General features: G+C 45.6%; 1 protein-coding gene across 1 annotated transcript in view; it reads left to right on the top strand.

Moving 5' to 3' along the window:
• Positions 1-16022, top strand: part of LOC141112859 (VPS9 domain-containing protein 1-like) — a 74774-nt gene that overhangs the window by 37943 nt on the left and 20809 nt on the right. Inside the window, 3 exon segments of the mRNA XM_073605960.1 lie at positions 83-151; positions 7202-7287; positions 12866-13299. Of these exon segments, the coding sequence (XP_073462061.1) occupies positions 83-151; positions 7202-7287; positions 12866-13299 (589 nt within the window).

Genomic DNA, 16022 nt, shown 5'->3' with positions numbered 1-16022 from the left:
TAGAGATGCTTCTTCGAAGGATGTGCCGATACATCATATCCCTCTTTCCGTGTGTTTTCTGCAGACGCTTCTTCAGAGAGAGACCCTGACACCAGAGCAGGAGGAGCAGAAGAGGCTGTATACCGCCGTGCTGGAGTACGAGCAGGACCATGTGAGTACCGCGCATTCCCCCATATAACCTCCTGTAGACGTCAGCCAGGGTTTCACCTTCCCAAGTCACTCTGGTGATCCTCAGCTTTCATTTTGGGTGGAAGCAGACTGGTCACGTTTTCCAGATATATCCTCAGAGTTAGTGTGCTGACTAAAGCTGTTGCTGTTTATGAACTCATTGGAGAGATTTACTAAAACTTTGGGAGTGCAAAATTCAGGTGCAGCTGTGCAAAGAAAGCAATCGGCTTCCGCTCCCGTTCACATCACAATCGGTGCGATGCCGACTTTGCGGCACAGCACTGATTTCCAACAGTAGTTCCTGCACTACTTTTTGGGGGCAACTTCAATAGATATCTGTGCATGAACACCGCACAGATGTCTTTCAAGTCGCCCCCAGAAGTCAGACTGAAATGTGGCTTTGAAATCGTGCGAGTTCAGATGAAGTCGCACGATTTTAAAGCCATGTTCACTGTGAACGAGGCCTCCAGGTTTTATTGTCAAAGCATAATGAAATAAGCTGAAGTTAGAAGTTGATCGGCTACCATGCACAACTGCACCAGATTCTGAGTGCTCCAGTTTTAGTAAATCTCCCCCCCCCCCCCCCCCCCACCCCACCTTTCCCAAATTAGTTCTACCTAAATGGCTGGAAAAGATACACTGGGGTTGATTTCCTAAAGGCAAATAGACTGAGCACTCTGCAAGTTGCTCCAGAGCTTACTAATTGCGAGGAAGCTCTGCGGACTTCAATCGTCAAATCATGTGCAAGCAAAAATACTTTTTTTTTTTTTTTTTTTGAATTTTCCTAGCATGTGATTGGGTAATCTTTGCAAAGTGAAGCTTCCCCGTCTTTACTAATCTCTGGAGCAACTGCACTTGCCGAGTGCACAATCTGTTTGCCTTTAGTAAATCCACCCCTCTGTCTCTTGTTTCTCAACACTGAAATTGGGAATTGTGCTTTAGAATGTAAAAAGGTCAGTCCCATCCAAAACTGGGGGTATCAGTAGGTTGACTCGCCCTCTTATACCTTTTTAAGGTCTCTTGCGGTAAGAATTCTGCCCCCACACTGTCTTTAAAATGTTCACCTTTTTTTTTTTTTTTTCTTCTTTTTTTCTTTTTTGTTTGTTTGAAAAAAGTTTTTTATTTTGCACAAGAATAATAATCATGCAGAGCATCGGATAGGTGTTACATCAACATTATTGAGCAGCAAACACACATCAGTGCAAATATTGATCTTCCCTAAGACCCCTTTCACACTGGGGCGGTTTGCAGGTTCTATTGCACTAAAAATAGCGCCTGCAAACCGACCTGAAATAGCCTCTGCTGTGTCTCCAGTGTGAAAGCCCCGAGAGCTTTCACATTGGAGCGGTGCGCTAGCAGGACGGGAAAAAAAGTCCTGCTAGCAGCATCTTCGGAGCGGTGAAGGAGCTCCTGCGGTGGTTTTTAGCCCTTTCTCGGCCGCTAGCGGGGGGGAAAAACCGCCCCCGCTAGCGGCTGAATAGCGCAGCTAAAACTACGGTAAAGCGCCGCTAATAATAGCGGCGCTTTACCGCTGACGCACCTCCTGCCCCAGTGTGAAAGGGGCTTAACTAAGCCATTCGGATCTCTGTCCCTATCCCGCAATGCAGTGTAGTAGCTTTTTTATTTTTTTTTTATTTTTAAACATTAACCAGTAATTAAAAACAATAGGAAAAGGATAAACCCCCCCGGAGGGAAAAACAACCGTGCCTCTCTACTCCAAAGGAATGTTCACCTTTTTTGAAAAAATATAAATGGATACTAACACCCTACAACGTCCCCACCCCTCCCCCCCCAGTCCCCGCTGCACTTACCTCCATGGCTGATACAGTTTTAGCATCCACGCAGCCCGGTGCATTGTGCTGTTCTTCCTCTTGTCTCCCTAGGGACGCCAGAACAGATCAGAGCATTTGAAATGGGCCGACACCGGCCCGTGACTGCGCCGACCAATCAGAACGGCTCTAATCTGTACCGGCATCCCTAGAGAAAGAAGAGGCAGAGAACCATGTTTTTCAAACCCCAGGACCACCGCATCTGTCTGCGTTGATAGTGAGACTGTATCACTCACTGAGGTAAGTGCATTGGGGGGGGGGGATTTGTTCCAATAAGGTGAACTAACACTTTAAACCTATAAAGAAGGCATCATTCTCTGGACAGCTGGATTCTTAAAGTGATCCGGTCGCTATGATGAAAAAAAAAATAATGCGAGTTTGGAGCATGCTTTAAAGAAGCAGCTGAATTCTGACCTCCGTCGCTTGCAGCAAGTCTGATCTTCTGATTTCTTGCACAGCAAAGAGTGCCGCTGCTATTCGGCACTTCTGAGTGTTAAAAAAATGGAAATCTCACAGGTGACTCCATTGTGTAGGTTTATGTTGATTCCAAGACACTGGAAACCCCCGCCTGGCTCCTTCTATCTTGTTTAACTTGTAATGAACTCCTAAGTGATTGAATTAGCATGTCCCCTGCTGGGTGCTGGGAGTCCTCATGCTGGTCTTTCCATCACTTCACACTGATTCGGAGGTCAGTCAGAGAAACACAGCGCTCAGCAGGAGACGGGCTGTCCCCTCGCAAATGCTGAAAATCTGTGATGTAAATCATTGCCCACCGGATGGGTAAAATGTTCACATTCTGCATCATAATGACAGAGTTGCCTTTATTGATCCTTCTATTTATAATGGATCCATAATGACAGCCAGGGCCGGGACAAGGGGTGGGCAGGAGGGGCGGCTGCCCCTGGCGCAATGGTTTATTACAGGGGTGGGGGCACCCTGACCCTAACCCTAAGGCAAAGGGGGGCACAGTTTGGCATCTTTGCCCTGGGCGCTGGATGACCTTGTCCCAGCACTGATGACAGCTACTGTAGACACCATGAATTGTGGAATTGGGGACAATATTAGGCCCCTTTCACACAGCTGGTTTGTTGCGGCCGCCGGATTCCTGCTAAGAATCTGCAAATTCTTGCTGATCGCATAACCCGGTCATTCCAGCAGCAAGTGGCCGCTGACAGACTTCCATTCGTTTATATAGGCTGAGCGGCCGCTGATCGCTAAACCCGGTCATTCCAGCAGCAAGAATTTGCAGATTCTTACTGCAGGAATCCGGCGGCCGCAGCAAACTGCCCTGTGAAAGGGGCCTTAGGGATATTTGTCCCGCTGTTGTCCCAACATATAAGACACCAGCAGCATTCGGGGCGTGTTCACACTTCACTACATTTCTAATGCTTAACAAATGCTCCTATAGCGTTAGTTTGGGCTTTAGACTTTACTTTTACAGCCATTTATGTTGAGTTAAAAATGCTCCCCAAACGCTCTCTGGGCAGTTTTGAAGCCTTTGATGAGCGTAAAGGAGCATTAGAACCGCTTCACAAATGCCTCTTCCATTACAGGAAATAAACTAATCTTAATGCCCCCCAACCGCCCCGCAACCACCCCGCAACCACGCTGCAACTGTCTGCCAGAGCATTGTGAAGCGTTACCAAAGACTTGAATGGGAGGCGTTGAAAGGCTTCAAACGTCTCCTGACTTGACATGAGATTTCAATGTTGAAGCGACGCTATTGCTTCATGTTTTGATAGTGTGAACAGCAGTGTGTTCTGTCCATTGTATCATTTGAGGGGCGTTTTTAACGCCTCTCAAACACTTTTTTTTATTTAATGTTAGTGTGAACTTAGCCTAGATTGTTACCCACCAAAGTATTGTCTTTGTTGGCCAAAATCAACATCTCATTTACTCCTAATTATATTATTTAGGCCCCGTGCAACACAGAGTGATTGAACACCCCCCCCCCCCCTGGCAGGAGAAAAGCAGCGTTATAAACACCCCTAAAGCTGCATTTTGCAAACCTGCTTAGGCGCTCATTTATTTCATTGCTCAGAATATCAAAGGATAAATTCACCATTTTTAACATGTTACACCCTGAACATAGGTTGCTGTAGCTCCAGCCCTCGCAATCCACCACACACACACACACACACACACACACACACACACACACACACACACACACTCCCGCCATGCAGGGCTCTGACATTCGTTCACAGAGTTCTGTGAATGTGAAAACTACCAGTACCAACATCCTTCGGCTTGTAGTTCTCAATGAGCTATCGGGGTGCTGTTGAGCGCTGTGATAGTCCATTGATTCTTCCTGCCAGTGTAGAACTGCTTACCCGTATGATGTACTATGTACGGGCAAATCGCTCACACTGAGGGTCTGTAGGAGTCCTGTATGGCGCCTGTGATCTGCTGACCATGGGTGCGATGCTTTCTGGGGTCCTACAAAAAAATTTTAAAAATGCACATTTTATACCTGCAAAAAATGTGCATTTATGTTTTGAAGTGAACCTCTCCTTTAATTTATTCTGGCCATTGAAATTAATGAACACTCAAGCCCAAAATGTGGCCAGTGCTTTGATGTCTTTACACACATTGAGGCACGTCGGGTGTTGAGGCACGTCGGGTGTCTTGTTTTCTGCTGAAATGTTCCTCTCCTAACGCTCCCAAAACCACCAATCTAAGCGATTTTTTTTTTTTTTTTTTTTTTCTGCTTCCTAAACGCTTGAAAATGCCTTTAGTGTGAATGGACATATAGGTTGACATGGAGGGCCATTCAGAGGCAGAGGGAAAAAAAAAAAACACTCTTAAAAATGGCTTTATTGGCACACAGTGTGCATTAGGCCTTGAGGCACTTTGTCTAATTATTACAATCCCCTCTGTTATATGAAGCTGTGTGCACAGTGTCACAGTTTTATAAAGATTATGCAACGCAAGACCTTATTTCAGAGCGCTGCTGTGCCCCGATCTTAGGACTACAGCGGAGGGGGGGGGGGAGCTGAGGTCCCCCCCGACATCAGCCAGGAGGAGAGCGACAGGAGGTCTCGTGACCTACCACCGCTCTTTTTCCCCGATCTGAGGACTACAGTGGGGGGGGGGGGGGCACTGAGGTTCCCCCCTCTGACATCAGCCAGGAGGAGAGCGACAGGAGGTCACGTGACCGCACAGCGGCGGTTTGAAATAAGGTATTGCGCTGCATCAGTTTTTATAAACGAAGACGCTGTGCAACACATCAGCACTGGCTCAAAAGCTGACAGGTAGGCAGAGAGGAGAGCAGCAGGCTGACAGAGGCAAGTAAACTGACCGTGGATCTGCAGCCATGATTACTGTGGTCTGACACACAGGGGGGCACAGGAACAGGCAGGATCAACCAGGTATTTTACAGCATACAGAGGGACAAATGACTCTGCACAAGCACCATGCTGTATAAGTTTTTTATTTTTTTAGGGTTACAATTGCTTTAAAGTCAAACTTCAGCCAAAACATTTTCTTGAAGTTTTGGGGTAGGGGAGGGTTAGAACCTCTGTTGAGTTTTTTATTTAATGGAATAATTTCCCCTTGTTTTCTGTCCTGTGGCACCCTGCGGTGTCACTTGGATGGGAAGGTCAGATCTTAGTTATTTGGATGATAATGTGTCCGGACTTCAGCGTTCCCAGGAAGTTCTGCCCAAGGATGTGACACTTCCTGTAAGCACTTGTGTATGTCTATTCATGTGTATTGTCACTGTGCTTGTTTGGCATTTTCTTTTTCCAATTTCCATTCTTCTTGTTGGAGTTATCTGAGGAGCACAGCCTTTGTTTTCATTCCCCCTTTTTTCTTTTTTTTTTGTAGTGGTGGGGGAATGAGATGAATTTTTCATCTTGGTGTTGCTGATCCCCTCAAGACTCCTTTAGCCACTTCCTGTCTACATGCATGTGCTCCAGATCATTGCTCTGATAATGAGAATGGTGGAGCGTGTCTGTGTCATGTGCGTGGTACAAAGGGAGTTCTGGTTCCAGGGCCCTCAATAGGTCCTGTGCAAAGGGCCACTCCCAGGAGACATGTGGAGCAGTTTCTTCATGGATGATACAGAAGGGGGGCAGTGCCTGTTAATTGCACAGGATCTACTGTATGTCCTCAAAGGCTACACCCCTTGGATCGACATCCATGCGAGATCTTTGTGTGTTACCGACAGTATCACCAGGTGTATGTAGAGGCCGAGAAAAATAAATCTAATGCAGTCACCACGTCTAAGGACTGGTTAGCTGCAATATATTACAAATCTTGGGTTCTTAAAGGGGAGGTTCAGGTCCCCCCCCCCACTGAAAAAATAAAAATCAGCAGCTGCAAATCCTGTAGCTGCTGACTTTTAATACCTGTCCTGGAATCCAGCATTGTCGGCACCCCAGCTGATGTTTCCATGCCGCCGCCTTGCGTCCTCACAGCCGGTTCCCTTCTGTAAATGCACGATGCACACTGCTCTTTGTGAATGGCCCAGTGGAGGAGGGAGGGGGAGGGGGGGCCGTACTTCCGGGGGACCTCGCCACATCTCGCTGCAGCCAGGTCTCCCAGAAGTGGGGAGGAAGCAGATAAGCGGAGCTTCCCCTTTTGGGTGGAGCTCTGCTTTAAGCCCATAGGACGTCATACAGTGGCGGCTGGTGGTCATTTTTTTTTGGGAGGGTTGGGGGCGGGAATCAGTGCACTCACCGACCCCCAATCGGGGAACGTCCGATCAATATCCGATCGTGTGTACGGGGCATTACTGTGTGAAAGTAGAGGGAAAAAAAGAGTCAGAGAAAAGGAAGTCTAATGAAGCCACATATAAGGACCGATAAGCTGCAATATATTAAATCTCGGGCTCTTGAGTTTAAATAGACTTTCAGGCCGGGTTCACACTGGAATCGGCTGCGGATCGCACAGGAACGCCGCGCGTCCCCATTCTGCAGTTCAGGGACGAATCGGGGGCTGAATCTTTGGCTGAACTCGGCCCTGAGACAGAGCTAAAGACGCACAGCGTTTCTGTGCAGTGCGCTCCGCAGCCGCCCCAGAGATATGTGAACCGGCTCCATAGAGAGCCGGTCACAGTCTCCTGCTATCCGGGGGAAACCCTCATCCACATAGGTGAACCCGGCCTTCAATGATAGTGATCAGCTGATAGAGATCCATTGTGGCGATCGGTATCACTCATTGTGTGCATGTCATTAAATCTTTCTTATTTCACTCTCTAGGGATGGACATCGACCTGCAAGCAGAAGATAAAGAGCAACGCCAACGACCCAAGCCTGATATCCAACTACGTGTATCAGATATTCAGGTATTCATCGTATTGCTTAACATTTGCAGGATGTCAGTAGCAGCCTAAAGCTGGCCATACATTATACATTTCTTTTTTTTTTTTTTTTTTTTTGTTAAACCAAAAAAAAAGTGCAGATTCCCCCATCCACCTCCAAATCTCTCCCGCAGAGCTATTGTGTTCTCCCAGCGATGAGCCTTCCCTGCCGTCAGGACACAGTGATCGGTGTTGCTGGCTGTAGCTGGCGGCACCGATCGTTCGGAAAAACCCAACAGACTGGCTGTACAGAGTCCCATCGACTTCTATACAACCAGGGGGCCCCATACATGGATACCTGGTCCCTGCTGAACCAGTCAAACTTCAATCCATGCATGGCTGGCTTACATCTTCCAACTTCAGCTCTCTGATCTTTAACCACTTCAATACCAAGGGCGTCATATGACGTCCTGGGCTTTGAGCAGGTATATCTGAATGATGCCTGTAGTTACAAACATCATTCAGATATTACCGGTTTCAGCCGGCGAATCTCTACACCATAGGAACGATCATAGCGGCCGTTCCGCCGCTTGATCGTTCCTATGGGAGGCGAGAGGGGACGTTCCCCCCCCGCCACCCACCGGTGCCTGCTCCGACTCACCGTTACGATCGGTGAGGCGGAGAGTGGATCCGCCGGAGCCGGATGTAGATCATAGAGATTTCCGGCGGACCAAATGGTCCCCGGAGTCTCTATGATCGTCGGAGGCCGGGCGCGGTGTTATGACGTCACGCCCGGCCTCTCCATTCAAAAAAACGGCGCCGCTTCGGCTTGGAAGCGGCGATCGTTTTATTTTTTTTTTTTTTTATTTCAGGCTTCCCAGCCTAGTGGTGAGATATGGGGTCTTATAGACCCCATATCTCACTATTAAGAGCACCTGTCATGTTATATTGCTATTACAAGGGATGTTTACATCCCTTGTAATAGGAATAAAAGTGATCAATTTTTTTATTTTTTCAAAAACGTGTCCAAAAAAAAAAAAAAAATATATGATTAACAATAAAAAAAAAAAAAAAATTTTTAAAGCGCCGCTGTCCCCGTGTGCTCGCACGCAGAAGCGAACGCATACGTAAGTCCCGCCCACATATGAAAACGGTGTTCAAACCATACATGTGAGGTATCGCCGCGAACGTTGGAGAGAGAGCAATAATTTTGGCCCTAGACCTCCACTGTAACTCAAAACATGTAACCAGTAAAAAAATTTCAAGCGTCGCCCATGGGGATTTTTAAGTACCGAACATTGGCGCCATTCCACGAGCGTGTGCAATTTTGAAGCGTGACATGTTAGGTATCTATTTACTCGGCGTAACTTTATCTTTCACAAAATGCAAAAACATTGGGCTAACTTTACTGTTTTGTTTTTTTTTTTTTAAACACAAAACAGTTTTTTTCCCCAAAAAAACGCGTTCGAAAAATTCCTGCGCAAATACTGTGTGAGATAAAAAGTTGCAACAACCGCAATTGTATTCTCTAGGGTCTTTGCTAAAAAAAACATATATAATGTTTGGGGGTTCTATGTAATTTTCTAGCAAAAAAATGATGATTTTTACATGTAGGAGCAAAGTGTCAGAATTGGCCCGGTATTGAAGCGGTTAAGCAAAAATCTACGACGCCTGCGATGCATCTCCCCGAATATGCTAATCGGATGGTATTCACAGAGCTGAGCTCTGTTGTGGCAATAGTCTCTCTCCCACTAAGTAAATGTGAGGAAGTGAACAAATGAAGAGGAGTCTTTACCCCCCCCCCCTCCCCCCACCTGTGGATAAACAAAGGAAGGTAGCTTGTAATGTAGATGAAAGCCGAGGCACACAGCCCTTCTCATTTGAAGATCTGCATAAACTATTGAGTGCAAAGTACAGCTTGTGAATTGGATAAGCAGCAGTCCTGCAGCTGTGTGCCACTAATATACACAGTGCATATTATATGACACTAAGGACCTCTGTATACACTGCATACATGTCTGCATGAGAGACAGGACCCTGGTATACATGCTATACAGTGCCTTAAAAAAGTATTCATACCCCTTGACATCTTCCACATTTTGTTACAACCAAAAACGTAAATGTATTTTATTGGGATTTTATGTGATAGACCAACACAAAGTGTCACATAATTGTGAAGTGGAAGGAAAATGATAAATGATACAAATAAATATGTGAAAAGTGTGGGGGGAGGGGCATTTGTATGGCGCCCCCCGGAGTCATTACTTTGTAGAACCCCCTTTCTCTACAAGTCTTTTTGGGGGTGTCTCTACCAGCTTTGCACATCTAGAGAGGGACATTTTTGCCCATTCTTCTTTGTAGAATATCTCAAGCTCTGTCAGATTGGATGGAGAGCGTCTGTGATCAGCAATTTTCAAGTCTTGCCACAGATTCTCAATGTGATTTAGGTCTGGACTGTGACTGGGCCATTCTAACACATGAATATGCTTTGATGTAAACCAGGGATATGCAATTAGTGGACCTCCAGCTGTTGCAGAACTACAATTCTTATAAGGCATAGCAAGACTCCGAGATCCACAAGCATGACACCCAGATCAGAGGCATGATGGGACTTGTAGTTTAGCAACAGCTGGAGGTCCGCTAATTGCATATCCCTGATCTAAACCATTCCATTGTAGCTCTGGCTGGATGTTTCGGGTCGTTGTCCTGCTGGAAGGTGAACCTCCGCCCCAGTCTCAAGTCTTTTGTAGACTCTAACAGGTTTTCTTCTAAGATTGTCCTGTATTTGTCTCCATCCATCTTCCCATCAACTCTGACCAGCTTCCCTGTCCCTGCTGAAGAAAACCATCCCCACCACATGATGCTGCCACCACCATGTTTCACAGTGGGGATGGTGTGTTCAGGGTGATGTGCAGTGTTAGTTTTCCCCACACATAGCGTTTTACTTTTAGGCCATAAAGTTGAATTTTGGTCTCCTCTGACCAGATCACCTTCTTCCACATGTTTGCTGTGTCCTCCACATGGCTTCTCACAAACTACAAACAGGACTTCTTATGACTTTCTTTCACCAATGTCTTTCTTCTTGTCACTCTTCCATAAAGGACAGATTTGTGGAGAATACGACTAATAGTTGTCCTGTGGACAGATTCTCCCACCTGAGCTGTGGATCTCTGCAGCTCCTCCAGAGTTACCATGGACCTCTTGGCTCTTCTCTGATGAATGTTCTCCTTGCCCGGCCGGTCAGTTTAGGTGGACGGCCATGTCTTGGTAGGTTTGCAGTTGTGCCATACTCTTTCCATTTTCCGATGATGGATTGAACAGAGCTCCGTGAGATGTTCAAAGCTTGGGAGATTTTTTTTATAACCTAACCCTGCTTTATACTTCTCCACAACTTTATCCCTGACCTGTCTGGTGTGTTCCTTGGCCTTCATGATGCTGTTTGTTCACTAAGGTTCTCTAACTAACAAACCTCTGAGGGCTTCACAGAACAGCTGTATTTATACTGAGATTAAATGACACACAGGTGGACTCTATTTACTAATTAGGTGACTTCTGAAGGCAATTGGTTCCACTAGATTTTAGTTAGGGGTATCAGAGTAAAGGGGGCTGAATACAAATGTCCCCCCCCCCCCCCCCCCCCCACACACACACACACACACACACACACACACACACACACACACACTTTTCACAGATTTATTTGTATCATTTATCATTTTTCTTCCACTTCACAATTATGTGACACTTTGTGTTGATCTATCACATAAAATCCCAATAAAATACATTTCCGTTTTTGGTTGTAACATGACAAAGTGTGGGAAATTTCAAGGGGTATGAATACTTTTCAAGGCACTGTATACGAATATATATTGAAAGCAACCTTTTTTTCTGTAGGTGTGTGCTATTCTCTGGTTCAGTTTGTATATTGGTCTTTATAGCAGTACCAACCTTAGAAATGTACAGTATGTTTAGGGTGTGCCCCCCAACCCTTTGTTTGCCACACATGAATGGTCTCAGGATAAATGACACAGGACTGATGGTCACCTTTTCTTCTCCGGACAAGGTGTTTTCCGGATTGGCCAAACAATGGGAAAGGGGCTTCATCAGAGAAAATGACTTTCCCCCAGTCCTCAGCAGTCCAATCCCCGTACCTTCTGCAGAATATCAGTCTGTCCCAGATGTTTTTCCTGGAGAGAAGTGGCTTCTTTGCTGCCCTTCTTGTCACCAGACCATCCTCCAAAAGTCTTCTCACTGTGTGTGCCGATGTCCTCACACCTGCCTGCTGCCATTCCTGAGCAAGCTCTGCACTGGTGGTGCCCCGATCACTACCCCCAACCCCTCCCCTCTGCACTGGTGGTGCCCCGGAACCCGCAGCTGAATCAACTGTAGGAGACGGTCCTGGTGCTCGCTGGACTCTTTCTTTCTTTTCCAATATTTTTATTCAGAAAATTTTAACAAATACAAAATCGACATTTACCTTCTTAGTATAAAGTATTGGTACAAGTGACAAGTCGGTTACAACACAAATTATCTTGTATACATTTGAGGTTTTATGTATCCTTGTCCTTATTTTATGTATAAATAGTAAAGACCTCAACCGAAAAAATGTAAACAAAGATAGAAAATAAAAAGAGGGAACCTCCTCTAGTTGGTACACAAATGTGCTTCATCATGTAATATGGGGAACCGCAGGGGGGCGGGGGCTCATCTCCCTCCGTTCCCTCCGCTTGGTGTAACCATCTGCTCGCTGGACTTTCTTGTGTGCCCTGAAGCCTTCTTCCCAACAATTGAACCTCTCTCCTTTAAAGTTTTTGATGATCCGATAAATGGTTGATTTAGGTGCAATCTTAGTTGCCTGTGACTCCCTTTTTTGAGCAAAGCAGTAACGACTCTACGTGTTTCCAGCACGTGTTTCCAGCACGTGTTTCCTTGCAGGAACCCATGGTTAACAAAGGAAGAATAATGATTTCAAGCACCACCCTCATTTTTTTAAAGCTTCCAACTCAATCAGCATTACAGAGTGATTTCCAGCCTTGTCCTCATCAACACTGAGTTAGCGAGAGAATCACTGACACGTCAGCCGGTCCTTTTGTGGCAGGGCTGAAATGTAGTGGAAATGTTTTTTTGGGGGGATTAAGTTCATTTTCATGGTAAATGAGGGACTTTGCAATTAATTGCAATTCATCTGATTGCTCTTCATAACATTCTGGAGTATACGTAAGTTCCATCATAAAAACTGAGGCAGCAGACTTAAAAATGTATATTTTGTGTCATTCTCCAAACTTTTGGCCACAACTGTATGTCTGCATGCGAATCGGTGACCCACTATGCACTGCGTAAGTGTCTGCATAAGAAATAGGATTTCCTGACAGTACCAGCTCTTTTACTATGCTCTGAATTTTCTTCCTGGTATCTGAAACCCAGTCTGGAGCGTCATTTGTACTGAAAAGCTGCATAAAGTGAAATTCAATGCGTTGTACATCAGAATTAATCATCACCTGTGCCTGCATCCGTCCCTTTCACTCTCCTCTATGGTGTTTTGGGGTTGCTGGTCAGTAAATATTTTAAAATTAATTTAAAAAACGTAACTAATTCTTGTTTTATTTTTTTTTCCTTGTATCAGCACCCCAGATCATCCGATTGCCAAACTAGTCCGGCATCTCCAGTGCCAGATTTACAACCGCCTATACCCGATCATCAGCAAAGACCCGTCTCGGGAATCTTCATCCTCCGGTCACCGGTCACTCCCTGCAGAACTCGTTTCCTTCCCGGCCCCCGAGGGTCCTAAACTGAAAAGCTCTCAGAGTCTGTATTGCCTCCCCAGCAGCCCCCGGCTCTCCATTCAGCACAGCTTCTCTATAAGCGAGGAGCTGCAGAGCCTCGAGAAAAGTACAGATAGCCGCAATGACGACTTGGGCAGCAATGACATTGAGAGCTCCTTTGAGGACCTAGAACATTACTTTTCTCCTTCTTGCCTCCTTGGACCTGTGCCTCTGGTGGGATTGTCAGCTTCGCAGTATTTAAATACGGTGGTGAAAGAGATCCACAACGCCAGAGGTAAGTGCTGAGAGAGTCCAGCCTAGAATAAGCTCAACTCCAGGCAGATACACAAAGTCATGTTGCTCTGTATTCGTTATTGTAATATGAAATGTGTTTTTTTTAATTTTTTTTAACCCTGCAAGGTAAAGCCATAATGTGCTAGTATGCATCAAATACTAGCACATTACGTGACACTCACCTTAGAATGAAGCCTTCCAGTGGTGAGCTGGCTTCCATCTCCACTCAATCACCGGCTGCATGTACGGTAAATATCTTCTAAACGGCGCACATTTAGGAGATATTTACAGTACCTATAGGCAGTAGTGTATCTAGGTTTTGTGCTGCCTTAGGCCTGACTAAACTCGTGCACCCCTAATTTACATATGGCCCACCCCTTTCCTGTTAGGTCCACACCCCTTGCTGTTTAAGACCCGTCCTGAAATTTTTGAGTGGGGACACTAGTTCTGAGGGCCTGGGGGGGGGGGGGGGGGTAGGGCAATGGATTCCCCTAATTTGCATAGATTTCCTATCACTTACTGTTTGGCTATGAGGCAGGATGTGAAGGGAAATCCCTGCAATGGGACAGGGATGGTAAAAAATAAACTGACAGGGGCCATAACCCTCCCTTACTCTATCCAAAATGGAAAAAAAAAAAAAAAAGTGTTGCCTATAGTTCTACTTTAAGCACAAATTACTGATAATTTCATGGAGAGGACTAGGAAGATATAACCATGCCAATGGCGCAGCAGAAAACACATAGCACAGTGAGGAAGGTTTGTGGTCCAGGATTATAAGACAGTCAAAATTAGAAGAGGCGCCCCCCCCCCACAGTTGTGGAATGCCAGCCGCCCGCATACCTGAAGCAGCGCGGCCACTTTATGGGGGCGCTAGACTAATTTGCCTCTCAGCCCAGTCCGCCCGGTAAGACTGGCGCTACACTAGCGCAAGCCGGCGGGGACTCTTTCCATGCTGCGCCCCCTGCAAAGTGCTTCCCTAGGTCTGGGCCTCGTCGGCCTAGGCCAGGACACAGCGTTCCCTATAGGTAAGCTCTTCCAACCTGGCCTGTTGTAAAATGACGGCTGGGCAGGAGCACTGTTGTTTTGGGAAGACGTCATATGACGCCATCCCAGGATCGGGCCGCGCTTTGGCGCGATCTGTCACCAGCCGTGTCTAGCAGTACCATGTGACCGCTCTGGCCAATCATAGCAGATCACATGACCGCTGTACACAATGAAAGGCTTTGATCCATGCCTTTTGATTGCGTACTATTGTGATGAGCTCTGTGATTGATCACAGTCATCACATGGTCCAGACAGGGCCAATCACAGCTAATCACAATAGTAAACACTGAGCAATTTTCATCCAGAAAAAAATGGTTGCTTATAACTGTAAAATGCACAGTTCTAAGCAATCATAGTGAGTAAAGAAAAACAAATCCTGATCACCTTCCCAGAGTAGTACAATGTTACTGTGGTAACATTGTATTGCTCTGGTCACTGTATGAATAAAAAAAAATAAAAAAATGTAGTAAGAAAAAAAAAAATTACAAATTTTTTTCTTTTCTTTTTTTCTTTTTACATACTGTCACCGGTCAGTGTCCTTGATCACCGCCACACCAGTTATGACACCGTACTGCACTGGTGACAGGATGTAAAAAAAAATGTAAATATTGTGAAAGATTTTTTTTTTTTTTTTTTTTTTTTTACATTTCTTTACTTTCCAAAAAATGTGACAACAAATGACAACTTCCAAAAACTCGCCCATGCCTCTTACTAAATACCTCGGACTGTCTACTTTCCAAAAAGGGGTGATTTGGGGGGGTATTTGTACCATCCTGACATTTTTGGGCCTCAAGAAATGAGATCGGCTGTCGGTGCATCAGGATTGATCGATTTTCAGATGTATATCCCATAGTTTGTGGACTCGATGACTTTCCTACAAACTAAATAATAGACACTGATTTGATTTATTTTCACCAAAGAAATGAAGCAGAATATATTTTGGCCTAAATTTATGAAGAAAGATTATTTTGGCCTTTTTTCATTTATTTTGCTAAAAAAAAAAAAAAAAAAAAAAAAACACAGTGGTGATTAAATACCACCAAAAGAAAGCTCTATTTGTGAGAAAAAAATGATAAAAATGTCCTATGTGTACAGTGTTGTATGACCGCGCAATTGTCATTCAAAGTGTAACGGCCCTGAAAGCTGAGAATTAGTCTGGGCAGGAAGGGGGTAAAAGTGTCCGGTATTGAAGGGGTTAAATACAAACAATGTATTGACTTAATATCAGCCTTTTGCAATACCTGTACAGCAGAGCTCACGCTGGGAGTGGCAGGAGCACCACAAGCAACCAGTCGTGTTTGGTGTAGTGTAAGATAGCATGTGGATAGGATAGGAGAGAGCAGAGGGGGGGGGGGTTAAGACCTGTAGGTATTACTGAGCTGCAGAAGAAGGAAATGAGGTCTCCTGCCAGATAGGGTGTGCTATGTTACAGAAATGTGTAAATCTTATAACTGGATGTAAAGAAATAATTGGTCTTGCAGGTAAAACTGCACTCACATCTGTATGTTATCTGCGTGAATAGCCGGCTGTCTGGATTCCATCTTTAGGGTGTTCACCTGGGTAGAAAGAAACCCTGGAGTTCTGCAGCAGAAAGAGGAGAATCTGTCTACAATCCCCGCCACCCCCCCCGCCCCACCACCACCCCCCCGCCCAATCCGGCTCACGCTCGGTCAGACATCA

The sequence above is a fragment of the Aquarana catesbeiana genome, linkage group LG11 (assembly GCF_042186555.1).
Source record: "Aquarana catesbeiana isolate 2022-GZ linkage group LG11, ASM4218655v1, whole genome shotgun sequence".
NCBI lineage: Eukaryota > Metazoa > Chordata > Amphibia > Anura > Ranidae > Aquarana > Aquarana catesbeiana.
The sequence above is the reverse complement of the archived record's forward strand: the minus strand, read 5'-3'. Positions and strand labels throughout refer to the sequence as shown.